This window comes from Triturus cristatus, chromosome 7, assembly GCF_964204655.1.
Source record: "Triturus cristatus chromosome 7, aTriCri1.1, whole genome shotgun sequence".
NCBI classification, from domain to species: Eukaryota; Metazoa; Chordata; class Amphibia; order Caudata; family Salamandridae; genus Triturus; species Triturus cristatus.
This window is the reverse complement of record NC_140590.1, coordinates 21,148,878-21,175,969: the sequence shown is the minus strand read 5'-3', so window position 1 is coordinate 21,175,969 and position 27,092 is coordinate 21,148,878. Positions and strand designations below refer to the sequence as shown.

Genomic DNA, 27,092 nt, shown 5'->3' with positions numbered 1-27,092 from the left:
GGGGAAGTAATACTGAATCTGCAAAAGGCTTATCAGCTAGCCACAGAAAATCTTACTAAAGCTAAAGAAATGTACAAGAAACAAGCTGACAAGAGTCGTAGAGATAGTCCAGTCTTTGAACCAGGAGACCAGGTCTGGCTTTCGACTCGTTTTATGCGACTTAGAGGGAATCGAAAGTTCCAACCTAAATTTGTGGGTCCCTATCCAGTGGTTAGGATGGTGAATCCGGTGACAGCCAGAGTAGATCTCCCAAGAAAATTTAGAATCCATCCCACATTCCATGTCTCTTTGGTTAAACGTAACCCTCCCAATCTCAGACAAGTTTTGCCACCTGCTCCCATTCAAGTTCAATCAGAAGAGGAGTTTGAAGTCAAAAGAATTCTAGATTCCAAGAAGAAGGGAGGGAGGTTATTCTATTTGATTGATTGGAAGGGTGTTGGTCCGGAAGAGAGGTCCTGGGAACCCAGCTCTAAGGTTCATGCTCCTAGATTAGTGAAAGAATTTCACAAAACACATCCTCTGAGGCCTAGAGAAGGGGTTTTGGTGGGGGGTACTGTCAGGGCTGGTCAGACATGTGCTAAGATACAATCACCTGCTCCCACCTTCAAGATTAAGGGAGGCTACACCATTCTGCATTCCCCTATGGGGTGGTCTCAAAGGGTGGCGAAGTATTTACATTGCCATTTCCATGCAGAAGATTTCCATCAGGAAGAACGCACCAATATGAGTCAGCGTTCTAGTCTTTTGCCTCTCCTGACAGTTCCGCTATTTCGTGCGCGAGCGATTGGAATGCTGCGCACTTCAACCGTCGTGTTTACGGAACAGCAGCGTTTCCAGTCAGCTCCTCAAGGATTCTTCAGAGACTCACAGAGTATTTCTCCTCCTCCTGTTATTCCCTTACAGAGTTCTTTCGCTCACATTCTGGGTCTAGTTTTTTGCGAGGAAGAATTCCGTTTGGCTTTTTGGGTCAGGTACCGTTTTTCTCATTACTGCCAGCATCCCTCTCGTATTCCTTGGCTATCTGGTACTCCGGCTCTGGGTAAGCTCCATATCTTTTTCTCATTTTTCTGGGCTTGCCGTGTGTGTGGAGTTTATAGAACTCCCCTAGAGATTATTGAACCAGCTGGTAGAATCAGTAGCGGACTAAACCTTTTGGGCTCCGGCTAAATTAGTGATTCCACCTTGCAGAGGCCAAGTCTAGCCCTTGTTCAGGCAGTGTGTCTGAAGTTTTCATTACTGTATTTATACCTGCTATTACCGAAGACAACTGTTCAACCCAGACTATAAAATTAGCTTGTTCTGCTCTCTCTTCATTTTGCGCAGCACCTTTTTGGATCTACCATCTCAACTGCGCAGTTTGACAAGACAATGCTATAAGAGACTTACCTGTTTAACCCTGTAGATATAAATATATATATATATTTGTACTTACCAACTTCAGCAGCTGCAACTCTTCAGTTTTCAAGTTGAACTAAAACAGAAGAAGAAAGAAAGGAAATACATTGGACTATTTTACCATTACAAAATGTCCTCCTAAGTTCATACACATAAGAGTCGCTAGTCATCACATAGTGCCATTAAAGAGAGAGGCTAAACCCGCACACATTTCAGGTAACACACAGTCAGGAAGGGAGGCGGGGGCAAATAGAAATCAGGGAAGGTTAGAATTGCACTAATCTCTGCTCTTTGTTACAGGTGATTCCCACTCATCCCAGACAAATAGATGTGAGGACACCAGTGTGGCAGTCTCTCTTGTTTGTTATCCCAATTCCCCTTTCCCCCTCATCTCTGAGTCCAGCTTAGACTTGGGTTAGAGGTGTAGGGGAGCTGGGAAATAATCTTCGAGATTCAACCTCAGCTGTACGGCTCCTGCGGAAACAGGAATTCCAGGTACTGCTTCATGACACCCCCATGGGGGTGGTATGGAGGCAGTGGAATGGGCTTTATTAAAACAATCTACGATAGGAGCTGATAAAGTGTTCGTTCTTGAGATGTTACATTTCTGTCTTCATCATAGTTACTTTGAATGGGATAACAAATACTATTTGCAATTGAAAGGTACTTCGATGGGCTTTGCTGGGGCCCCAGCCTAAGCGAATACGTATATGGCCATGTTTGAGGATAGGTTTATCATTTCTGATAAAGAATGGACAGAAAATGTGTTACTATACTGTAGATACATTTATGATATCTTTCTTATTTGGGGAAATAACAGACAACTTTTGGAAACTAAAATTGCAAAGTTAAATCAGTACGATGAACACATAGAGTTCACGAGTACAATTGATAAGAAATCATTATCATATCTGGATGTTTTGATAACAGTTGAGGAAAATAACATACTCACAGAAGTGTATCATAAACCCACTGATAAGAATAATGCATTACTATTTAATAGTTTTCATTCACTGAATCTTATTCATAATCTCCCATATTCTCAGTTCCTTAGAGCCAAGAGGATTTGTTCAGAAGAAAGTTCTCTTCAAAAAAACATTGATCTTCTTAAAGAAAGATATTTGTCTAAAGGTTATCCTGAAAGCATTTTAAATCAAGCTATTTCTAAGATGACTACTAAATCCCGGGATACGCTCCTAAAAGCTCAACCTCAAAAAACATTGAATAGACAAGTCTTTGTTTCTACATTTTCTACCTGTTCTAGTCAAATAAAAAGGATTATAAACAATAGATGGGAAATAATAGAACATGAAAGCGACTTTAAAGATCTTTTTGTGAACAAACCTATCTTCGCATATAGGAGATCGAGAAACTTGAAAGAACTGCTCAAACATCAAGTTGTTACAACCACACAAGAGTTTAAAGGAATGCGGAGGTGTCAAAATTGCATACATTGCAATAACGTTATATGTGGAAATACTGTACAACATCCTCATACTGGAGAAACTATCAAAGTCAGATTTAATGCAGATTGCAACTCAAAAAATCTAATTTACGGCATTAAATGCCCATGTGGATTACTATATATAGGCAAAACGGAACGAAAAATAAAAACACGTATTTCATAACACAAAAGTACCATTCGCAACAAAAACACTAAAAGCAGTTTATCTGTTCATTGGATGAAATTTCGCCATACAATAGCGCAATTAAAATTCCAGGTAATAGAAATGATCGAGCACGCACCAGGTAGGGATCTCACTAAAACCTTACTTCAAAGAGAGATATTTTGGATTAGAAGATTAGAGACTCAGGATTCCAAAGGGATTAATGACAAAGTAGATTTAGATTGCTTTTTGTAATGTACCAACTGTTAAGGCAAATCAGGCGTTTTTACGTATTAAGAAACAAGAATGCATTAACCAAATTTTTAATTCTCTGGCCAAGCATGGCTGATGATCATTGAGTTAATATCGAATGGAATAATGTGTCAGTATCAAGTGTTTGAGATATTTTTAATCTGATTGTTTTAATTTTCTATTCGATTTACTTTCCACTCTAAAGGTTTCTATCACGAGTGTGTCACAAGCTTTTCTATTCTATTTCTTTCATCTCATATTGTCACTTTAATATAATGTATACGCAATTCATTAACGCGGTCTTTGTGGAAGGAGAGATCAGTGTTTTTTATATCTGAAACAGTAATAGGGTTTGTATATTAATCATGGTTATTCATGTTCACTTTAGCAACTGAGTTTTTGCATCAGTTACTATACAATTCTTTGAAAAATTGTTCCTTCTATATACTTGTTGTGTTTATATATCACGTTATAGTCCATGCGACGGGGTATAGATTATTTCTCTTCATTCCCCCGAGAATCTGAAGCGTTTAATGTTTGGTTTTGGTGTTTAGGGAGAATGTTTTCACTCGAGTATCGTTCCAACATGGCACCCATAGAAGTGGTAGTAGTCTGTTTTCTGTTTATACTTCGCGCTCACGTTTTTAAGACGTGGGTTCGTCATAACGTAGACGGAAAGATTTTGAAAACTTTGTTCCGAAATCAAACCACTCGAGGTCAGGATTAACAGCGGCGGATAACTTGAGCAGAATTTTTCTACCAGAACTGGAGGTAAAAGAGAATAAATTAGGGACTCTTTTGTTTAGTAGCGAGTCGAGTATAGTGGTAGTTCATGGTGTTTTTCGTGTAGTACAGCTACTGTGTATACTTTTTCATTAAAGGATTTCGGTGAGATTAGTTATGGTTTAATTGCATTTTGGTTGGGTTTCACGTGGCGTTTCTTTCGGCAGTTTGATGACTTGTTTGACATCACGATCACTGGGTGTCAGTTTTAAAAAAAAGTGGTGTTGGTTTATCTATCATTACTGTCTCGGTCACAAATGATTTCTTGCTTTCCTTTTTTTTCATTTTTTTATTTGTCCCATTGAACTTTATTTCGTAAAGAACAGTCATAATTCAGGAACTTTGTTCCTTTGAGAAACTTTGTGCTGTTACATATTATTTGTCTGATTAACAATATTTAAGAATTAAATTGTTTGCTTTATTGTTCCCCTGCATATTACAAGTAAAACAATATATTTTATTTATTTGTATAATTCACAGACTGTAGCCCCTGAGGAAGGGCCGATGGGGCCCGAAATGCATTGGGCATGTCATTAGAAGTACAGTCAAAGCAATGGATTTCATGGACTTTTTGTACTGATGTAAAGAGATTGAGCCTCAAGAAAGCATCCATGGAGATAATGGAATAAAAACTTTGCAAAAGGAAACGTTTATCAAATATTACTTGCGTTGTATGAAGTTGAATGTTCAAGAAAGGTTTTGATCTACAAATGTGTTAATGTTTAATGTGTTTGGATTCATGATTTTTTTAAAGAAATGATATAGCAACAGCTACTAGGATATAGTGTGCAGTGGTCAACAGATTCTTGAAACACTCTAGAAATCTATTGATTGATTATTTGATTGATTGATCTCTCTCCCAAACGTCCCCCATCTCTTGCCCAACCTTCAGAATTCTTACTTTTGAAGGTATTCCTGAATGTGCGTCGAGCCTTGCTATGATCTCTCTGAAGTCCTGGTAGGAGTGGATCACTCCCCTTACTTGGTCTGTTGTGTGGTTTGTACTCCTCACCTTCGTGTCTTGAAAGTGTGTGTTGCCATCTCCCTCAGCTTCAGTTGTGCTGCTAAGAACCGTCTTTCCTTCTCGTCTTGTGTGAAGCTCTTTTCGTTGCAAGGTCCTAAATTACAGAATTCACTTCCTTTTCACATACAAAGCTCCAGGGAACAGTAGGTATCCTTCTTTCAGATGTTTCTGCTGCGATTCTCACAGGAAGAGATTGAACATCTTTGGACTGAACTCTACAAGCTATGAGAATCCATGGATCAATAACATTTAGTGATAAACAGCTCTCTGCTGAAGACAGGATAATGTCAGGCTTACTCAAGCTATCTTCAGAACCACGTTCATCAAAAGGGGTGGAACCCACTATAGGATAGACATTGTTCCTGTCCAATGGGCAAGCAGCCTGCATGACATGCATGTCCCTCCACCAATGGGAAATACAAGCTGTGGGTGGGACGAGAGATGAGTGGCTGTTCGATGCTCTTCAGCTCTCCCTAAGTAACTAAGCTTCGACGGTCACGAAAGGTGACACAAGGGCAACGCAAAGTCAACAGTAAAATTTGCAAAGCCGCTCAACGGGCGATTTGTGCCACATCACACGGCTTTGTAAAGAAATGTAACGCAATGCAGTTACATGTGCTGAGTTATAATACATTTCTACTTGGGAGGCATTTCATGGGTAGAGCGTTGTCATGCGTCCACCCATGGATGTTGGCACATTCCCAGATTTACAATGATGAGTAAACCTGGGAGTGTGTGATATTGGCCGTAAATGAGGAGAAATATGTTTATTTCTCCTCGTTCTTTTCTGTTTCCACTTGAGCCGCACTCTGCAGCGCACATAGAAAGAGGAAGAGGTCTCAAATGATTATTTATGTGCTGGAAGGTATCCCTTCCCGCACAAGAACAATCCCGTCTGTACTGCAGGAACTATTGCGCAAGGGTGCCTGTATTGGCGCTAGAACGCACACAGTGCCCCAGTGCAAGGAGAGAGCAGAATGCCTCATATCTTTGTAAATATGGCACATTCCCGCCCTCTCCCTTTTACTCAGTTCAGCAAGGTGAATTGCAACATTGCGTTGTGGGAAAAAATGATAAATATGGCTCCATATTTATGAAAGCAAAAAAGGTTTGAAGGTGCACACCAAGATAGTTCTAATAATATTCAACTTAATATGTAGAATAATAGGTGCCACGGTACAACATCCGCTGTCAAACAGGATGAATGTAAAGTTATGATATAAATATAGCAGGAAAACCTACTAGTACCATGCACTGTTCAGTTAATTTTATCCAAAACCACTGTAGATAGATAAGCATAGATGAAACTAGCCCAATGAATAAGCGAAACGGTACTATCCCCTTATTTTTTCCAGTCCCGATTATGTATATTCGGCCTGTTCTGTTATATCTTTGTATTACCGTTAGTTCCTCATTGGTTTTTACACCCATTACAAGATTATGACGCGCCTGTTGCAGTTTTTTTGCTTTGTTTTCGTTAGGAATGTTACAATGGACTCCAAAGTAGTCAACTAGGGGCTCGGATTCAAAATTTGCGAACATTCGTGACAAGAATTTTCAATTCTATTAAGGACACGGAGGCGAGGATTATGCTTCTCATTTTCTTTACTGAAAATTCTCAGCAGCCAATCAGAAAGTAAAAACACAAATATATACTACAATACCCATAAACCTTAGTGGGTATCACATGACAACCATAGAGTAGACCCCTATATATGGAGCATAAGAGAATACTACATCCTCTTTCTTTATGTGAAAACAGGTAAGTCAAAAACATAGTCACAGTCTGGTATCCAAGGACAACTGGAAAGAATCCATGCAACAGAAGGAAATCCAAAGGCCAATGGCAGCAACGAAAAACTTGAAGTCAGCTTCCATGCAACAGCATGCCCTGGGAGACGACGAAAACCTTCTTTAAAGGTGAAAAATCAGCAAACTTCACTTGAGATCAGAACCTAGAATAGAAAGATAAAGCCGTAATACCACACTCCCAGGAAGAAATATAGCAATAGGGAAGGGTAAAAACAGCATAAATATACATTGCAGTAGAAAACAATTCAAATCAGACAGTACAGTACTGATTATGGGTGGGATAATCCTCGCCTCCATGTCCTTAATAGAATTGAAAATTCTTGTCACGAATGTTCGCAAATTTTGAATTCTATGTCAGGACCGGAGGCTCCGATTATGCTTGTTCAAAGCTGCGCCACCACAACAGATGCAACATTTACAATAGGTTTATAATAAAAAGTTTTAAATGTAGAGTCAGAGGACCAATCAGCTGCATTCATAATGTCCAATAAACTGACTCCCATAGAAAAGGCCTTGGATGTCATAGCACCACGAGCAGAATGAGCACCAAATTTGGAGACATCAATACCAGCTTCGCTCATGAGCCAACGCACCCATCGTGCCAGTGTAGCTGGGGTCACTGGGCGAAAAGGTTTCTGTAGAGCAATCAACAATTGACCTGCCATATCTTGACGAAAACCTGCAGTACTCACCTCATAATCACGGATACATTGTACCACCAACAATTTTGGATTGTCAGGAAACGCAGGATAAGTGACAGAAGTGGTGTTACATTTAGTGCGTCTGGTGACCAAAAAAGTAACACCCTCAGGAGAGAATCTGCGACCCGCTAGATCAAGGGCGCGAATATCAGAAATGCGTTTACATGATACCAAACAAAGCAGCATAGCTAGCTTGGCAGAAAGCTGTTTACGAGACAAACTTTGATTTACAGGCCAGGAATCCAAGAAACGTAAGATAATGGAGACATCCCAAAGCTCCGAATATTTAGAACACAGTGGTTTTACCAACCGGATACCCCTAAGTAATTTACACACTAATGGATGGTCACCAAGTGGTTAGCCCTCAATGGCCACGTGACCTGCCGAGATGGCTGACCAAAAATTATTGACAGTGCGATAAGCAAGGCCTGAAGCGGCTAAGGACGCTAGAAAGTTCACTACCAAGGAGACATCTGCTGTAGCGGGATCCACCTCCCGTGGAGAGCACCAATCACGCCATCGTTTCCATGCTGCAGCATAACATTTATGTGTGTTGGGCGACCAAGCCTCACTGATAAATCTGGTAGCGTCTCTTGAAAGGCCTGGGACCTTCCAACGATCCCCGAAATTCGCCAAGCGACCAGCCAGAGTTGACCTGATGTTACGGACGCGGAGATTGGAGAGGGTCTAACAACAGATTCCACCGCTGGGGAAGAAGAACCGGAACCGCACATAACATTTCCAGAAGTTCTGGGAACCACGCTTGAGCCCTCCACAGAGGAGTGATCAGAATCAATTCCGAGCGATAACATTTGGTTCGGGCCAGGACCCTTGGAATCATTACAAACGGAGGAAACACATAACAAAGCACTGGAGGCCACATTTGCAGAAAAGCATCCGTGGCTAGATTCTCCGGATCCGGACGCCAACTGAAGAACTCCAGAATCTGTTTGTTGAGCCTGGAGGCAAACAGATCGATCCGACAAGGACCCCACATCTTGTTCAATAATCGGAACATTCGAGGGTGAAGCCGCCAATCGCTGAAATCTCGGAGATGTCTGGAATTCCAATCTGCAACTTGGTTGCTGCACCCTGGAAGGTACTCCGCCACAACAAACAGACTGTTCTGAAGGCAAAAATGCCAAAAGTCTTTGGCAATCTCTGCTAGAAGTCGGGACCAAGTCCTGCCCAACTTGTTGACATACCGAACCGCTGACACGCTGTCCATGAGGAGAAGGATGCAACAATTTGTCTGACGGGGCGAGAGGCAACCAATCGCAAAGGAGCCCGCCAGAAGCTCCAGGCAATTGATCTGGAGATTCAATTCCTCTGGAGGCCAACGGCCACCAGTGGACACTTGACCGCATTGGGCTCCCCAACCCCACCGACTGGCATCGGATTCGATCACTACCTCCGGGGCGGTGCCGAATAGGGCTCGACCGTTCCACGACTCCATATGTTCCAGCCACCAAAACATCTCCCACCTCGCCTCCTCTGAAAGAGGAATCTGATCGGAATACCTGAGGCCTTTCTGGAGATGGCGTATTTTGAGCCGTTGAAGCGCTCGGTAATGAAGGGGACCCGGGAAGATCGCTTGTATAGAAGAAGCTAACAACCCGACGACCCGGGCTACAGACCTCAAGGACACAGTCTTCTTGTTCAAAATCAACCTCAACTCTCTCTTGATCGATCTGATCTTCTGTTGGGGTAAGAGGATTTGACAAGTGAGGGAGTTGACTAGAAAGCCCAGAAACTCCACCGACTGAGAGGGGATCAACACTGATTTCTGAGGGTTGGCCAAGAAACCCAGATTCTGTAATAGATCTGTGGTCCAGGCAAGATGTTGCAAAACAAGACGAGGACACTGACCCATGATGAGAATGTCAGCCAGATAAATGATGAGGCGAACGCCTCTGGGACGAAGAAACTCGACCACAGGCCTCAGAAGCTTCGTGAAGCACCAAGGTGCTGACGAGAGGCCGAAAGGAAGGACTTTGTACTCGTACCACATTCCCTTCCATTGGAATTGAAGAAAACGACGATGTGGTCCGTAAATGGGCACCAACAGATAAGCATCTTTCAGGTCTAGACGGACCATCCAGTCCCCTTCCTGAAGAAGATTGCGAAGAAGACGGATCCCCTCCATCTTGAAGTGACGATATACAACCCATCCATTGAACCCCTTGAGATTTAAAACAAGCCTGGATTCACCCCCTTCTTCTGAACTAGGAAGACGTTGCTGACAAAGCCCTGAGGATGACGAACCGTCCGCCCTATGGCTCCTTTCTGGAGTAGAGACTCGATCTCGCTGGAAATGAAAACCTGATCCAGATGTGAGAAAACCATCGGTCGTGGGGTAAGAGTCTGAGAGGGAGAATGAAAAAACTCTATTTTGTAACCCTGCACTGAATCCAGGATCCACGCATCTTGCGAGATCTCTTGCCATTTGTGGAGAAAATATTGGAGACGGCCCCCAAATTGAACCTCTGAAAATGGGATTAAGCTCACCTGAAGAAGTGGCGTCACGTTGACCTCCTTGGTTGCCGCCATAGCGTCCCTTTTTGTTGTAATTGCGGGATCCACGTGTGGGGTAGAAATTGGCGGAAGAAGTGGACTCTTGATACCTTCCATGTTGGGAATCATAGCCTCGCTGGGTGCCTCTTTGATAACCGCGGCCGAACGACCGCCCCCTATGTCGTCCGGCCCGTCCAAAAACCGGGCGAAAAGCCCGCTTTAAGGAACCCTGTGCTTTATCAAGGCCACTGAAAGTTGTGACAAACTTAGTTAATTCCTTCAAAAAAGGTTGACCAAAGAGGAGACCCTGCGCCAAAGGGCCGGACTCAGAAGAAGACAACTCTGCCAATTTAGGATCGAGTTTGAGAAGAATATAGCGGCGGCGCTCACTGGACATGGCACAGTTTGCATTGCCTAATAAACATATGGCACGTTGAGCCCAACCAATTAAATCATCCGGATTGATAATCTGCCCTGAGGCTTTGGATTTGTAACCCAAATCCCAAAATGTTGTTAGGGGGCCGGACAAATCGAGCAACTTATCCTGGCAGGACCTCCATGCCCGATCTATACCTTTTTTGGGATCCTTCGTGTATTTCTTTAGATATGTGAACATGGAAGGATCCACTTCCGGAGTATCCGCCACTTTGTCTGCTAGATCTGGTCGTGGGCATTCTGAACGGCAACGCGTTCTAACATCCTTATCAAAAGGTTGACGTAAGTGGGAATGCACATAGGTCGCAACCTCAGTAGAGGGGAGCCATGAGGAAGAATTAGGGTGGACAATTGTAGAAGGCTCAAAGGTCAATAAAGCAGGATGCGAGGGAGCGTCCACAAACCGCTCTTTGACTGATTTCTTTGCGGGAGGAGGAGAAGCCTCCGACTCAGACGTCGTACCAGAGGAGGTATTACCATCATCTCTGGGAGGAGAGCTAGAAGGAGTGTCTTTGGACGTAGATCCATAAGAATGGTCCAACGCCAAGGTTTTTGCGAGTTTTACAAAATCTGAAGAGTGTGGGATTTTTGAATGCTTAACACCAGACGAAGTCCGGGACGTAGAGGCTGGAAGCCAGTCTTGCTGCAAGGCATAATTACATAAATGGCGCTTCAAGGGTTCAATAGCCGTGACCATAGCTTTATTAACGGAGTGCTGAACTCCCACATCTAGAGCTTCGACGAGCTCATGCTCCAAAGACCCAGAGGGTTCCTCCTCAAAATAGTCTGCCTCATCATAATAATATTCAGACATTATTGGCACTAAGAAGTGACAAAATATACCCACTGGAGGAACAAATTTGGAGCTAATATGATCTGTCAGAGGTGTAAACAACTTGAAGGGTAATGATAGTGACAAGTAAGGGGAGTGGCTAACCCCAGGCAAGCCAAGCAACACAGGAATGTTGAAATTCCAAAGTGTATAAATATGTAAATATTTATATGTGGAGGGAGGGCTTGCCTATCAATGCCACTCTAGGCAGAGCCTATGCTAATTATACAGCCCAAGCCCTACTGTAGACCTGGACGTCGCTGGGGAGGCTGGCAAGGTTGTGGGTATAGAGCAATGAAAAGCGCTGCTCCTGCACTCCAGAAATACCGGTGAATTGCTGAGGGAAAAGCCGGTATGCAAATATGGCCGCCGCGCATGCGTGGAACGGCCGAAACACAAGCCAGAAAGAGGACTGCGCTTGCAGAGCGTGCGCGTCCTCACTCCCCGTCTCCCACTCCACCGAAAGGTATGCGGACACAATGCGCCCGTAACCGGGAGGCAATACGCGCTCCCACGGAAGCGGTGCCCTTGAAACGGAGCGGCACCTAAACGGAGAACAATGCGGCAAGCTCCAACGCTTAAGAAAACAATGCGCGATATATCGCGAACCCGATAGGAGTGTCAGCGTCGAAAGCGCACACAGAGAAAAGACGGCAGTGCGAGCAGCGCACACAACAGCCCAATGATCATACAGTGAAAATGTAAGTATAGACCAGCAAGCAAGCAAATAAGTGAAAACATGCATATACAAGGAAAAGCTGAAAACACTTAACTGGCTGCGGAGCAACAAAGAAAGAGGATGTAGTATTCTCTTATGCTCCATATATAGGGGTCTACTCTATGTTTGTCATGTGATACCCACTAAGGTTTATGGGTATTGTAGTATATATTTGTGTTTTTACTTTCTGATTGGCCGCTGAGAATTTTCAGTAAAGAAAATGAGAAGCATAATCGGAGCCTCCGGTCCTGACATAGAATTCTTCAGGGAACCATAATGTGTTTGTGTAAAGGAGACGCAAGATATTTGAACCATGAACCGGTGGAACACGGAAGTAATCATGGTCACGTGTCGAATAATAAAAACAAACAATGCACTGTGAGTAGTTTCACGAAGTTAAGGAAAACTACCTGTGTGATATAAAATAAGAGAAAAATGTTTATGAAGGCGAAAGGGTAACAAATGTTACAGGTCATAGTCGGTTGATGAAGCGCTCGTTAGACACGTGTGTGATGCAGTTGAAATATAACTACAGGCACAGTGGAGATGTGCAAGGATCTGTAAGACAATAATGAATGAAAAAGCCATCTTAGTGTTGCCCTTGCATTATGGCAAGTGACATACGGACAACGCAAAGTTAACAGTAAGATTTTAGATTTACTAAGCCACGTCAGGGGCGATATGTGCCATCTCGTGTGGTTTTGGGAAGAAATGTAACTCAGTGCAGTTGCATGAGCTGTGTCACGCTACATTTCTATTTGGAAGGCATTCCAAGGGTGGAGCATGGGCTTTGCGATGTGACCACCCATGGACGTTGGTGCATTCCCAGATATACTAAGATGTATAAACCTGCCAATGTGTGAACATATGACGCTTTCCCAAGTAAGGCGCAATGAGGAGAAATATGTTTATTTCTCCTCATTATATTCAATTTCCACATGAGCGGCACTCTGTAGCGCATGTAGAAAGAGGAAAACGTCTTAAAGGATTATTTATGTGCAGGAAGGTATCCCTGCTGCACAAAAACAATCCTGTCTGTAATACAGGCCCCCTTGCACTACTGTGCACCATGGTGCCTGCATTGGCGCTAGGCAGCACACCGTGCACCAGTGCAAGGAGAGAGCAGGAATGATCCATATCTTTGTAAATAGTGCGTATTTCAGCGTCGCTGGCCGCCTGGCAGTTCGTGAAAGTTTAGTAAATGTACCCTACATGTGGTGGGAACCTAAAGGCAGGTCATTCTGTTTCAGAGACCCTCAGATTTCCAAACCCACAGATTTATTGATCTAGTCCAGTGAGGCGGCTTTGAGGCGGGAATTGATGAGATGCAGACCCCTGTTATTGCCAATATTTGCCATCAGGGCTGGTGGGGGAAGTGACGCATCTTTTGTTGTAGGTGTGGCCAGCTCTGTGACCCTACAGCTGACTCCATAGCCCCCTTTGTGTCTGTCCAGAAGTAAAGGTTGATCGGGTTAAACTCCTGAAACCTTTGTAATGGCCATTAGGGGTCTCGGGGTCAGTGATGCTGCCCAGGTTTGGGTAGAAAGAGCCAAGTGCGGGCGGTTGGCAGACTGGTCAAGGTTACTGAGTTAACATGGAGTAAGGTGGAGAGACAAGACCCTTGCTTACATCACACTCTGGAGACTGGTCAAGGTTACTGAGTTTACAGCGAGTAGGGTGAAGAGACAAGACACTTGCTTACATCACACTATGGAGACTGGTCAAGGTTACTAAGTTAACAGCGAGTAGGGTGAAGAGACAAGACACTTGCATACATCACACTCTGGAGACTGGTCAAGGTTACTGAGTTAACAGCGAGTAGGGTGAAGAGACAAGACACTTGTTTACATCACACTTTGGAGACTGGTCCAGGTTACTGAGTTAACAAAGAGTAGGGTAAAGAGACAAGACCCTTGTTTACATCACACTCTGGAGATTGGTCCAGGTTACTGAGTTAACAATGAGTAGTGTGAAGAGGCAAGACACTTTCTTACATCACACTCTGGAGACTGGTCCAGGTTACTGAGTTTACAGCGAGTAGGGTGAAGAGACAAGACACTTGCTTACATCAAACTCTGGAGACTGGTCAAGGTTACTGAGTTAACAGCGAGTAGGGTGAAGAGACAAGACACTTGTTTACATCACACTCTGGAGACTGGTCCAGGTTACTGAGTTAACAAAGAGTAGGGTGAAGAGACAAGACCCTTGTTTACATCACACTCTGGAGACTGGTCCAGGTTACTGAGGTAATAATGAGTAGGGTGAAGAGACAAGACACTTGCTTACATCACACTCTGGAGACTGGTCAAGGTTACTGAGTTAATAGCGAGTAGGGTGAAGAGACAAGACACTAGTTTACATCACACTCTGGAGACTGGTCAAGGTTACTGAGTTAACAATGAGTAGGGTGAAGAGACAAGACACTTGCTTACATCACACTCTGGAGACTGGTCAAGGTTACTGAGTTCACAGCGAGTAGGGTGAAGCATCACACTCTGGAGACTGGTCATGGTTACTGAGTTAACATGGAGTAGGGTGAAGAGACAAGACACTTGTTCACATCACACTCTGGAGACTGGTCCAGGTTACTGAGTTAACAATGAGTAGGGTGAAGAGACAAGACACTTGCTTACATCACACTCTGGAGAATGGTCAAGGTTACTAAGTTAACAGCGAGTAGGGTGAAGAGACAAGACACTAGTTTACATCATACTCTGGAGACTGGTCAAGGTTACTGAGTTAACAATGAGTAGGGTGAAGAGACAAGACACTTGCTTACATCACACTCTGGATACTGGTCATGGTTACTGAGTTAACAGCGAGTAGGGTGAAGCATCACACTCTGGAGACTGGTCATGGTTACTGAGTTAACATGGAGTAGGGTGAAGAGACAAGACACTTGTCTGCATCACACTCTGGAGACTGGTCAAGGTTACTGAGTTAACAGCGAGTAGGGTGAATAGACAAGACACTTGCTTACATCACACTCTGGAGACTGGTCCAGGTTACTGAGTGAACATGGTGTAGGGTGAAGAGACAAGACCCTTGTTTACATCGCACTCTGGATACTGGTCAAGGTTATTGAGTTAACATGGAGTAGGGTGAAGAGACAAGACACTTGCTTACATCACACTCTGGAGACTGGTCAAGGTTACTGAGTTAACAATGAGTAGGGTGAAGAGACAAGACACTTGCCTACATCACACTCTGGAGACTGGTCAAGGTTACTGAGTTTACAGCGAGTAACGGGGAGAGACAAGACACTTGTTTACATCGCACTCTGGAAACTGGTCATGGTTATTGAGTTAACATGGAGTAGGGTGAAGAGACAAGACACTTGCTTACATCACACTCTGGAGACTGGTCAAGGTTACTGAGTTTACAGCGAGTAGGGTGAAGAGACAAGACACTTGCTTACATCACACTCTGGAGACTGGTCCAGGTTATTGAGATAACAATGAGTAGGGTGAAGAGACAAGACCCTTGTTTACATCACACTCTGGAGACTGGTCCAGGTTACTGAGTTAACAATGAGTAGGGTGAAGAGAAAAGACCCATGTTTACATCACACTCTGGAGACTGGTCCAGGTTACTCAGTTAACAATGAGTAGGGTGAAAAGACAAGACACTTGCTTACATCACACTCTGGAGACTGGTCAAGGTTACTGAGTTAACAATGAGTAGGGTGAAGAGACAAGACACTTGCTTACATCACACTCTGGAGACTGGTCAAGGTTACTGAGTTTACAGCGATTAGGTTGGAGAGACAAGACACTTGTTTACATTGCACTCTGGAGACTGGTCATGGTTATTGAGTTAACAATGAGTAGGGTGAAGAGACAATACACTTGCTTACATCACACTCTGGAGACTGGTCCAGGTTACTGAGTTAACAATGAGTAGGGTGAAGAGACAAGACCCTTGCTTACATCACACTCTGGAGACTGGTCATGGTTACTGAGTTAACATGGAGTAGGGTGAAGAGACAAGACCCTTGTTTACATCACACTCTGGAGACTGGTCAAGGTTACTGAGTTAACAGCGAGTAGGGTGAAGAGACAAGACACTTGTTTACATCACACTCTGGAGACTGGTCATGGTTACTGAGTTAACATGGAGTAGGGTGAAGAGACAAGACCCTTGTTTACATCACACTCTGGCGACTGGTCCAGGTTACTGAGTTAACAGCAAGTAGGGTGAAGAGACAAGACACTAGTTTACATCACACTCTGGAGACTGGTCAAGGTTACTGAGTTAACAGCGAGTAGGATGAAGAGACAAGACACTTGCTTACATCACACTCTGGAGATTGATCAAGGTTACTGAGTTAACATGGAGTAGGGTGAAGCATCACACTCTGGAGACTGGTCAAGGTTACTGAGTTAACATGGAGTAGGGTGAAGAGACTAGACACTTGATTACATCACACTCTGGAGACTGGTCCAGGTTACTGAGTTAACAGTGAGTAGGGTGAAGAGACAAGACACTTGTTTACATCACACTCTGGAGACTGGTCAAGGTTACTGAGTTTACAGCGAGTTGGGTGAAGAGACAAGACCCTTGTTTACATCACACTCTGGAGACTGGTCCAGGTTACTGAGTTAACAGTGAGTAGGGTGAAGAGACAAGACACTTGTTTACATCACACTCTGGATATGGTCCAGGTTACTGAGTTAATAGTGAGTAGGGTGAAGAGACAAGACACTTGCTTACATCACACTCTGGAGACTGGTCCAGGTTACTGAGTTAACAATGAGTAGGGTGAAGAGACAAGACCCTTGCTTACATCACACTCTGGAGACTGGTCATGGTTACTGAGTTAACATGGAGTAGGGTGAAGAGACAAGACCCTTGTTTACATCACACTGTGGAGACTGGTCAAGGTTACTGAGTTAACAGCGAGTAGGGTGAAGAGACAAGACACTAGTTTACATCACACTCTGGAGACTGGTCATGGTTACTGAGTTAACATGGAGTAGGGTGAAGAGACAAGACCCTTGTTTACATCACACTCTGGTGACTGGTCCAGGTTACTGAGTTAACAGCGAGTAGGGTGAAGAGACAAGACACTAGTTTACATCACACTCTGGAGACTGGTCAAGGTTACTGAGTTAACAGCGAGTAGGATGAAGAGACAAGACACTTGCTTACATCACACTCTGGAGACTGGTCAAGGTTACTGAGTTAACATGGAGTAGGGTGAAGCATCACACTCTGGAGACTGGTCAAGGTTACAGAGTTAACATGGAGTAGGGTGAAGAGACTAGACACTTGATTACATCACACTCTGGAGACTGGTCAAGGTTACTGAGTTTACAGCGAGTTGGGTGAAGAGACAAGACCCTTGTTTACATCACACTCTGGAGACTGGTCCAGGTTACTGAGTTAACAGTGAGTAGGGTGAAGAGACAAGACACTTGTTTACATCACACTCTAGAGATGGTCCAGGTTACTGAGTTAACATGGGGTAGGGTGAAGCATCACACTCCGGAGACTGGTCCAGGTTACTGAGTTAACATGGAGTAGGGTGAAGAGACTAGACACTTGTCTGCATCACACTCTGGAGACTGGTCCAGGTTACTGAGTTAACATGGAGTAGGGTGAAGAGACAAGACACTTGTTTACATCACACTCTGGAGACTGGTCAAGGTTACTGAGTTTACAGCGAGTTGGGTGAAGAGACAAGACCCTTGTTTACATCACACTCTGGAGACTGGTCCAGGTTACTGAGTTAACAGTGAGTAGGGTGAAGAGACAAGACACTTGTTTACATCACACTCTAGAGATGGTCCAGGTTACTGAGTTAACATGGGGTAAGGTGAAGCATCACACTCCGGAGACTGGTCCAGGTTACTGAGTTAACATGGAGTAGGGTGAAGAGACTAGACACTTGTCTGCATCACACCCTGGAGACTGGTCCAGGTTACTGAGTTAACAGCGAGTAGGGTGAAGAGACAAGACACTTGTTTACATCACACTCTGGAGACTAGTCAAGGTTACTGATTTTACAGCGAGTTGCGTGAAGAGACAAGACCCTTGTTTACATCACACTCTGGAGACTGGTCATGGTTAGTGAGTTAACATGGAGTAGGGTGAAGAGACAAGACACTTGTCTGCATCACACTCTGGAGACTGGTCAAGGTTACAGAGTTAACAGCGAGTAAGGTGAAGCATCACACTCTGGAGACTGGTCATGGTTACTGAGTTAACATGGAGTAGGGTGAAGAGACAAGACACTTGCTTACATCATACTCTGGAGACTGGTCAAGGTTACTGAGTTAACAGCGAGTAGGGTGAAGAGACAAGACCCTTGTTTACATCTCACTCTGGAGACTGGTCCAGGTTACTGAGTTAACAGCGAGTAGGGTGAAGAGACAAGACACTTGCTTACATCACACTCTGGAGACTGGTCCAGGTTACTGAGTTAACATGGAGTAGGGTGAAGAGACAAGACACTTGTTTACATCACACTCTGGAGACTGGTCCTGGTTACTGAGTTAACATGGAGTAGGGTGAAGAGACAAGACACTTGCTTACATCAAACTCTGGAGACTGGTCAAGGTTACTGAGTTAACAATGAGTAGGGTGAAGAGACAAGACACTTGTTTACATCACACTCTGGAGACTGGTCCTGGTTACTGAGTTAACATGGAGTAGGGTGATGAGAAGAGACCCTTGTCTGCATCACACTCTCTGTGAGAGCAGGACATAGGCTGAGTTTACGGGAGCTTGGCTAAACTGGTTTTTAGATTTGGGATTTTAACCCGGGAATAGGATTATGGAATTAACTGGGGGAATAACTATGTATATTTTATCAGGTCGTTTTTCTCGAATGAGTTGGGATAATTGCGTATTTATTAAAAATAATTTACGAAGCAGAATGTGGATTGTTAGCGCTGGGGTGAGTGCTGGATTCCTCACCGCGTTATCTAATTGACTTTGCCACTGAAAAACTTGCCGCAGCCCACTAGGGAGCAAAAATGAACTTCCTTTCCCATAATGCCGTGCTATACTCACCTTAGCCTGATTGTAGAAGCCATTATATGTGAGAGGTCCTGGAAACGCGAGTGTCGGTGGTTTTTACAGCCTAACCTTTGATAAAGGGGAGCGCTTGAAACGCGTCAGGACTGGCTAAGACGCGCCGAGTGAACCCCCATCTGCGCGCATCGCTCAACATGGGGCGACCTCTTTTCTTCTCTTGAGCATTATTTGTTTAGGACTTCAAGGGTAGAAGTTGTAGCTCCGCGCTGATATATTAAGGCTTTTGTGTAATCCCTGCATCTAGTTACAGTCGAGTTTGTCTCTTCGCACCCCCTGGTGTCTGTTGTTTTTGGGGTTCCACCGCAGCGCCTCTAATCTCGTTTCTCTTCTGTGTTTTCTTTCAGCCTGGGTGACGTCGGTGTGGGTGACGTCATTGTTCCAGTGCACAGCGGCGCAGCTGTCAATCACTCCAGATGTGGTGACTGCGGCGGTGGGAGACACCGTCACCCTGTCTCTGCGGTACGAGGGACGTTTCGAATATGTTCTGTGGTACAGGGGCGGAAGGCCACGCGCAGATGACCAAATCCTCGGTCGCTTTGGCAGCGGTCGTCCTTCCTACGGTCCTAAACACACCGGCCGAGAGGCACTGCTCCCGGACGGATCACTGCGGATCACAGACGTGCAGATGAATTACACCGGAAACTACACCGTGCAAATGAGCGTGGATCCGGGGGGGCTACAGAAGGAAGCCACAGTGCAGCTCAGAGTGCACGGTAAGGTCGGTCACACCTGTCCTGTCACTGCCTCCTGTGCACACACTTACTCCAGGAGCTCGGGGTCTTGTGTGGGACCCTCGGACACTTGTATATCTCAGTCAGTGGTGATTGTGAGCCGGGGGGGCTACAGGTGGGCACAGCGCAGCTCAGAGTGCACGGTAAGGTCGGTCACACCTGTCTTGTCACTGCCTCCTGTGCACACACTTACTCCAGGAGCTCGGGGTCTTGTGTGGGACCCTCGGACACTTGTATATCTCAGTCCGCGGTGATTGTAGCAGGGCCGGACCTAGGGCGGTGCGGTTGGTGCCTCCGCACCAGGCACTGACCTTTGGGGTGGGGGCGGATAGGAGTGTGTGTTTTCAAGTACAATACGTTGTACAGGCACCTGCTGCGGCGTTCCTGGCCCCAGCATCTTCAGGGCAACCAGAAAAGTGTCCAGACACCTCTGGAGATTGATGGCCGTGCTGCAGAGATCGGTGATTTCTCTGGTGGAAGTTTGACTCCTCATAAAGTAACGCAGAGGGTTAATGTGCCTGCTGCGAAGCACGTGTACCATGCAGACCACAAAGAGCATATAATGTAAATCGGTCCGTGCGTTACTGCTTCTGTCAGAGGCCCTTTTGTTACTTGCAGTTTATAAGTTTAAATCCTAATAAAGAATGGTGAGCTAATAACTGTCATCAAAGCGCTGCTGCAAACTGCAAGGTAGAGGTCAGAGGCTATGACCCCCCCCCCCCCGCCCCAGCCTTTCATAATAATCCTAATGTTGCAAAAAGTGTTCACTTGGGTAGGAATCAATTCTTATTAGTAAACACAACTCCCACCATGGTGTTACGTTTTACATTCTCAGGGCCTCATTTATGAGAAGTGGCGCATCGCTGCGTGAAAACAGGGATGCGTCACTTTTCATTGCGCCCTCCTTGCGACATGCTGGATGCGTCATATTTACAGTATGATGCATCATGTCGCAAGGAGTTACAGATACGTCAGTATTTCTGACGTATCTGTAGGCGCAAAAATGACGCATTGCTGGAGTGTGTCACGAAAGTGACGCAAATCCATCAATGGGTCATTTCACATGGCCTGCGTCAGTCTTAAAGATATTGACGCATTTGCGTCCTAGAAGTGGCGCAGTGAAATCTGATAGATTACACTGCGTCACTTCTACGAGACTTACTTGCATGGGAACGCCCCCCTGCATACATTATACCTGGCGCAGGTATAATGTGCCGCAGGGGTTTACAAAGCGACGCATATACCTAGATACGTCTCTTTGTAAATATGACGCAACAAGGCTAATTCTTTACGCTGCTGGTGCGTCACAAAAAGTGACGCACCGGCGGCGCAAAAGTGACGCAAGGGCTCATGAATAAACCCCTCAGTGTGTACTTCTCTACACCAAGCACTATTAAACTATAATCTCTACCACTAGGGATGAATTGTGACTCCTACACCTTAGAGTCCTTTGTTTTATGTTACATTTTCGATACACTGATTTACATACGTATTATTGATTGTTTCTGTGTAATGTGTGTGTAAAGTTCTCTAACACCCTATGCTGGTGTGACTGGCGCTATAAAGCAAAATAAATGCATCTGAGAGAGAGCGGTTATGGAGACTTAAGGGGCACTGTTAAAGGGCGGTAGTGGGGAAATCTATGGAGAAGGAGGTAATTGGGGGGGCTCAACAAACATTGTCACATCGGGCACCACCAGCATTAAAGCCATCCCTGATTGTGACCCCAGGGGCAGGTAAACGGGGGCAGATTTACAAGAAAGTGACGCATCTGTAAAGATGCGTCACTTTCCCTGCTCCACCCTGAGAAACCCTTGTGCCACTATTGATGCGCCGTATTTACAATACGGCGCAACATGGTGCAAGGATTGACAGATGCGTCAGAAATTCTGACGCTTCTGTTGATGCAAAAGTCACGCATTCCTTAAGGCGTGTCGCAAGCACGACGCAACTCCAGCAATGCATGATGAGGCCTATCTTCATTGTGCTGTGTCACTCCCAGGCGTAAGAATTTGACGCAGTGGCAGTCCTAGAAGTGGCGCATTGAAATCTTGTAGATTTCACTGCGTCACTTTGAGTTTTTTTTTGCGTTGAGCGTTGGAACGCCCACCCTGCATACATTATACCTGACGCAGGGCTTAACAACGGTACGTATCTCCCTAGATGCGTCACGTTGTAAATGGGCCGCATTTTTATGCAGCCGCTGCGTCACAAAAAGTGACGCAACGGTGGCGCAAAAATGACGCAAGCGGCTTGTAAATCTGCCCCCCAGTACTTTCAGGGCCGCAGGTCTCTTCTACACCAAGGACCTTATAGCGCAATTGGCGACCAAGGTGGCTTTTTAAAACACATTGTTCCAGTCTGGGAGCGTGAGGGAGAGCCTGATGGGTGTGAAGTTAATCTTAGAGAGGGCTTAGCACCCCTTCCATAAGGAGGGCCGCACCATGGGTTCTGGATTACAAGCTTCCAATAACATTCATTAAAGATCATAGGCATTGAAGACGGTTGTGCTCGGCCTCGGGTTCACCAGAAATATATAATGAACTAAGTCGAATATTGTGCATTTCCAAGAGTGTTCCACAAACCTTGACAACATTTAAAACATACTTAATGGAGGAGTTTTGGTCGTTTCATCTAAGTAAATGAGAGAGAATTAATGGAAGAATTTGGGGTTTCTTCATCTAAGTATTTGAGAGAGAATTAATGCTAAATTTGGATTTATAGATTATTCTTTCAGTTTTATGTAGGGCACTCCTGGCCCAAGGGCATGGCTTCGTTTCCCATCAGCACCACATTACATTACACATTTACTGAAAGATCGGAGGTCAGGTGAGCTCTCAGACACAGGATGTTGATCCAAGGCTGGGACTTGAACCTGCTTCTCAAGGTCGGCCACTCTGGGGTTCGAGCCACGCTGCCTCCCCATTTAACTTAGAAGAAATGAAAGACTCGACGCATGCAGGACGTCTTTCAGGCTCGTCTTTATATTCCGACTGATCATAATATCTGTTTAATATTTGTAAGTGACCTCGAAGCTCCACTCAGGAGACCTCCCGATCGGAGCTGGTACCCGTCAGTGACCATCAGAGGTTCTGCTGAGTCCTGCCAGGACTTGAAGAAGGCAGGCAGGGGCCACCGGGGCCAGCATTTCCCTTTCACTGCCTGCGGCCATGTAGGCCTGTACAAGGCTCCGTGTTGTGTGAGAATAGTGGAGGTGTGATACATGTACACATTGGCAAAAGGGTTGGTTTGCTTCAGTCCAGGGGCTTTGAACAGCCAATGAGGATGGAGCAAGGTCTATTGTGCGACAAGCAGCCTTGACACGCCATTGAGTCTGAACCAGTGATTGGCAGGTCACAGCCTCTCTTCCAGCCGCATCAGCACGTCCGTGTGTCTCTGCAGGAACCAACACACCCTAAAATGAGGCACATTATAGGCAAAGTGTAGGAAGCAGAGACGTATTTTATTTAAATACCACATTTAGCTTCAGTTCCTTCAATGTTACATAAATCCCACATTGTAACATGGAACGACCTGCACTAAAGATTGGTGTGGAAGGCAGGGCAGGTCCTCGGGGTTCTTGAGGTTGCTGGCTGCAGGACACACCGGAGTTTTGCTTCTGTAGGTTCGAGGTGGGGACAGGTCGGTAGGGCTGGGGCCAAGTCAGTGGCATCCTCCTCTTCTTAGCTTCGGCACGGCTGTTCAGTCCTTCTTCTTTTCTTCTTGTAGTTTCTTGTCTGAGGAGGCAAGGTTCGGGGTACCCCCTAAATACTAGATTTAGAGGCGTTACTGGTAAGTAAAAGGTTGGGACCAATGGGTCCCTTCCTTGGGATGGGTACACCCCCTATTATGCCACCCTCCAGTGGGAGGGACATATGCCTCACTCTCGTTGGCTGGGTCCCCCCATTTGCAAGATGGCGGGAACGGAGAGTTGTGCTTCACCTCGCCTCCCCACCTGAACGGTGGGGTTGGCAGAGGTGGGCACACCTCCCTTCCTCACTTGGTTTTTCCACAGGTATCCCCACCCAAAGTGGGGGTCAAAACCAGTGGGGACCAGTTGCTGGGAGCAGCAAAAGGCCTGGGAAAGCTCACAAAGGCGGCAAGCCTTTGAAGCTTCCCCTTCGTGGACCCTGCCCATCCCGGGGGAGGAGGCTTGACACCTCATCCAAGGATGTGCATTGTTTCAGGCCCCCTGCAGCAGCAGCAGCAGGCTCTCGACCCCAGAGTCCAGAAATATGTCTGGTGGTGGCAGCTGAGAGCGACCACTCAGCCTGGACACTAGTAGTAGGTCATATTTCAAGGGGCATCTCTAAAATGCCCTCTGTGTGCATTTTTCATTGAATCCCACACTGGCATCAGTGTGGGTTTAATGTGCTGAGAAGTTTGATACCAAACTTCTCAGTTTTCAGTGTACCCATTATAGTATTGTGGAGGTCGTAATGACAAACTCCCAGTACCGTATATTCCTAATGGCAGCACTGCACTTATGTTATGTTCTGAGGATTTGTAGAGCGCATGGCTACCCGAAGGCCTCCCAGCGCTAGGCATGAGACACAGTGAAGCGAGAGAAGAGGAAGTTATTTGCAATTATTGAACAACCAGGTTTTCAGTTTTTTTTCTGAAAGAGGATTCTGATGCTATCAATCTCATCTCTCGTGGAATTGAGTTCCATAGCTTGGGCGCCAGGTGGGAAAAAGCTATCCCCCACATCTGGCCCTTTTTATTGTAGTGATTTTTGACAAGCGCTCAGAGCCTGACCTCAGACTTCTATTGGGGAGATATAGGCCTACCAGATTTCTGATCTTACTGGGCCCTTTCTTGTTTATGGCTCTATGGGTCAGGCACAGTGATTTAAACTTGATTCCCGCCTCAATCGGGAACCAATGTAACTGCCTACGATGCATCCTCACTGATTCCTGCATTGGAATCTGACACAGAAGTCTGGCCGCTGCATTCTGGACTAGCAGTAGCTTGTTAATGACATATTTAGGTGCACCCAGAAGGAGCGAGTTCCCATAGTCTAGGCGTGACATGACCAGGGAATGTATGACCGTTTTCCTGAGCTGTTTAGAGATTAGGTCAAGGATCTTGCGGTTCATTCTTAACAACCCAAAGCAAGTGCCTGCCACCTCCCTTGCTTGGGTCTGCATGGTGAGCTCCTTATCCATCCAGAAGCCGAGATTCTTGATGTCAGTGCTCGGAATGGAGCGATCCATAGGCAGCGTGGCCAACTGACTAGAGACCTGGGTACCACAGCTCCCTGTCATCCATTTAACCACTTGTTCAAGACAAGGCGCCAGCTGGCTTGACGCACCATTAGTCCTGGAATCAAGTGACACCACCAGCTGGGTGTCGTCAGCGTATGAAATCACGGAGATGCCATATCCCTGAACTTTGTCCGCCAATGGGCGCCAATGGGCGCATGTAGATATTAAACAACGTGGGCCTTAGCGATGAGCCCTTTGGCACACCGCAAGTCAAAGGCTTAATATCAGAGAAGAGATTGGCTTCCATAACCTGGTAGGACCTCTCCTCCACGAAGGACCCCAACCAGTCCAGAGCTTTGCCCTGGATACCAATTTCCTGGAGTCTGTTAGCCAGCAAGCCATAGCCGTAGGTTCTAATGCTGCAATTAGGTCTAGGAGTAGTGTCGCAGCTGCTCCACTTTGATCAAGGGTCATTTTAAGTTCTTCAGACACTGCTTGCAAGGCGGATTCCATGCTGTGCTGAGGGCGGAACCCCATCTGTGTAGGGTGTAGCCGAAGATGTTCTTCCAGAAATTGTGACAATATTCTGTTGACATATTTCTCCAAAACATTGCTATTAAATGGGAGAAGTCGTATTGGTCAGAAGTTCTGTGCGATCTTATCCTCAATGAACCCTGCCTGCACCTCTTTAATTTTGGTGTGATAGGTTCTGATTGTCAATTTATACTTAACTTTAAGTTGGGGATCATAGCTCTTTCTCCAATCCCTTTCCAGTTTTTTACACCCTTTCTTCAATAATGCTAGCTGAGCATTAAACCAGGGTGCCTTTTTGTGAGTATTAGTTAGTTTAGGATTCGTTTTGGGTACTGCTTCATCCAGTGACTGGAGAATCCCCCTTTCCCAGTTGGCAAACACTTCATCGATGCTTCCGGCTGTATTAAAGCATGAGGACAGCAGGGATTCTACCCAGACTTCTAAGTTCAACTTAGCCCAGTATCTCAGTTGGGGAGATGAGGCAGACTTGATGGATTGGAGGTTGGTCTTTACTATCTCCCTCTTGTCTAGAGTGAAGGAAATGAGATGGTGATCAGACCTTGGTACTGGGACCTGAAGGTGTATTGAAATTCTTGGGCCATTGGTGATCACAGGGTCAAGTATGTGTCCTTTGATGTGAGTGGCCAATGTTATTAACTGGGCTAGTGCTAAGCTCTCCAGTTCATGCTCTAACCTCTTAATGCTAGGGAGACTCTGATCCCCAAAGTGCAGGTTGAGATCCCCAAGGATGGTGATATGGGCTTGCTTCATCAATAGACTGCAGACTATGTCTATAAATCAGTCTAAAAACTCCGCCTCTGTCCCAGGGGGCCTGTAAAGTAGCAGCCCGAGAAGGTGTGGGTTGGTATTAATCTCCTCTTTAATCACAATCGCTAGTCCTCCTCCTACCTTCCCAATGCGGTCTAGTCTATGAAAATGGAGCCCATGGGGCAGGGCCATCAGAATGTTATCACTAAGCCAGGTTCCAGTAATGAACAGAGCATCGAAACTGCCCTCCTCCAAAAGCAGATGAATTTGAATTTTATGTCTGAGGAGCGAGCGACAGTTGATGAGGCCAAGGCTCAGGGAGGGGTTTGTCTGATTGGCACTTTGGTCTAAATTACTTTGCCCCCGATATTTATTGTATGTTTGCAGAGCTTGCATACCTGTAATCCCTCGACATGCGGTTCCGGTAGCCCTCCCTGTCCCTGCATGGTGTCAGAGCTTGCCCAAGCGTTAGAAGCTGCTCCTTGGTGTAATGTATTCTCTGTAATTGGGCAGGGTCCCTGGCCCCTGGGCCCAGTCGGGCGCGGATGGGTGCAGACGGGCTTGCCTTTGGCGTGGCAGCGGTGCATCCGCTGCGCGCCCGCTTTTCAGCTGACATTTAAGGCGTCAGAGGTCTAAACACTCGACTGATGACCTCTGGTGCCACGCACAACTCTATTGTAGAGAGGGTTAACACTGCCTCTCTACCACGCTTCCTAATAATGCTCTATGATTTCCAGG

General features: G+C 45.6%; 1 protein-coding gene across 1 annotated transcript in view; it reads left to right on the top strand.

Moving 5' to 3' along the window:
- LOC146808708 (cell adhesion molecule CEACAM6-like) overlaps positions 1-27,092 on the top strand; it is a 375,069-nt gene that overhangs the window by 189,083 nt on the left and 158,894 nt on the right. Inside the window, exon 2 of the mRNA XM_085614219.1 lies at positions 19,459-19,827. Coding sequence (XP_085470345.1) covers positions 19,459-19,827 — 369 coding nt within the window. The remainder of the gene's footprint in view (positions 1-19,458; positions 19,828-27,092) is intronic.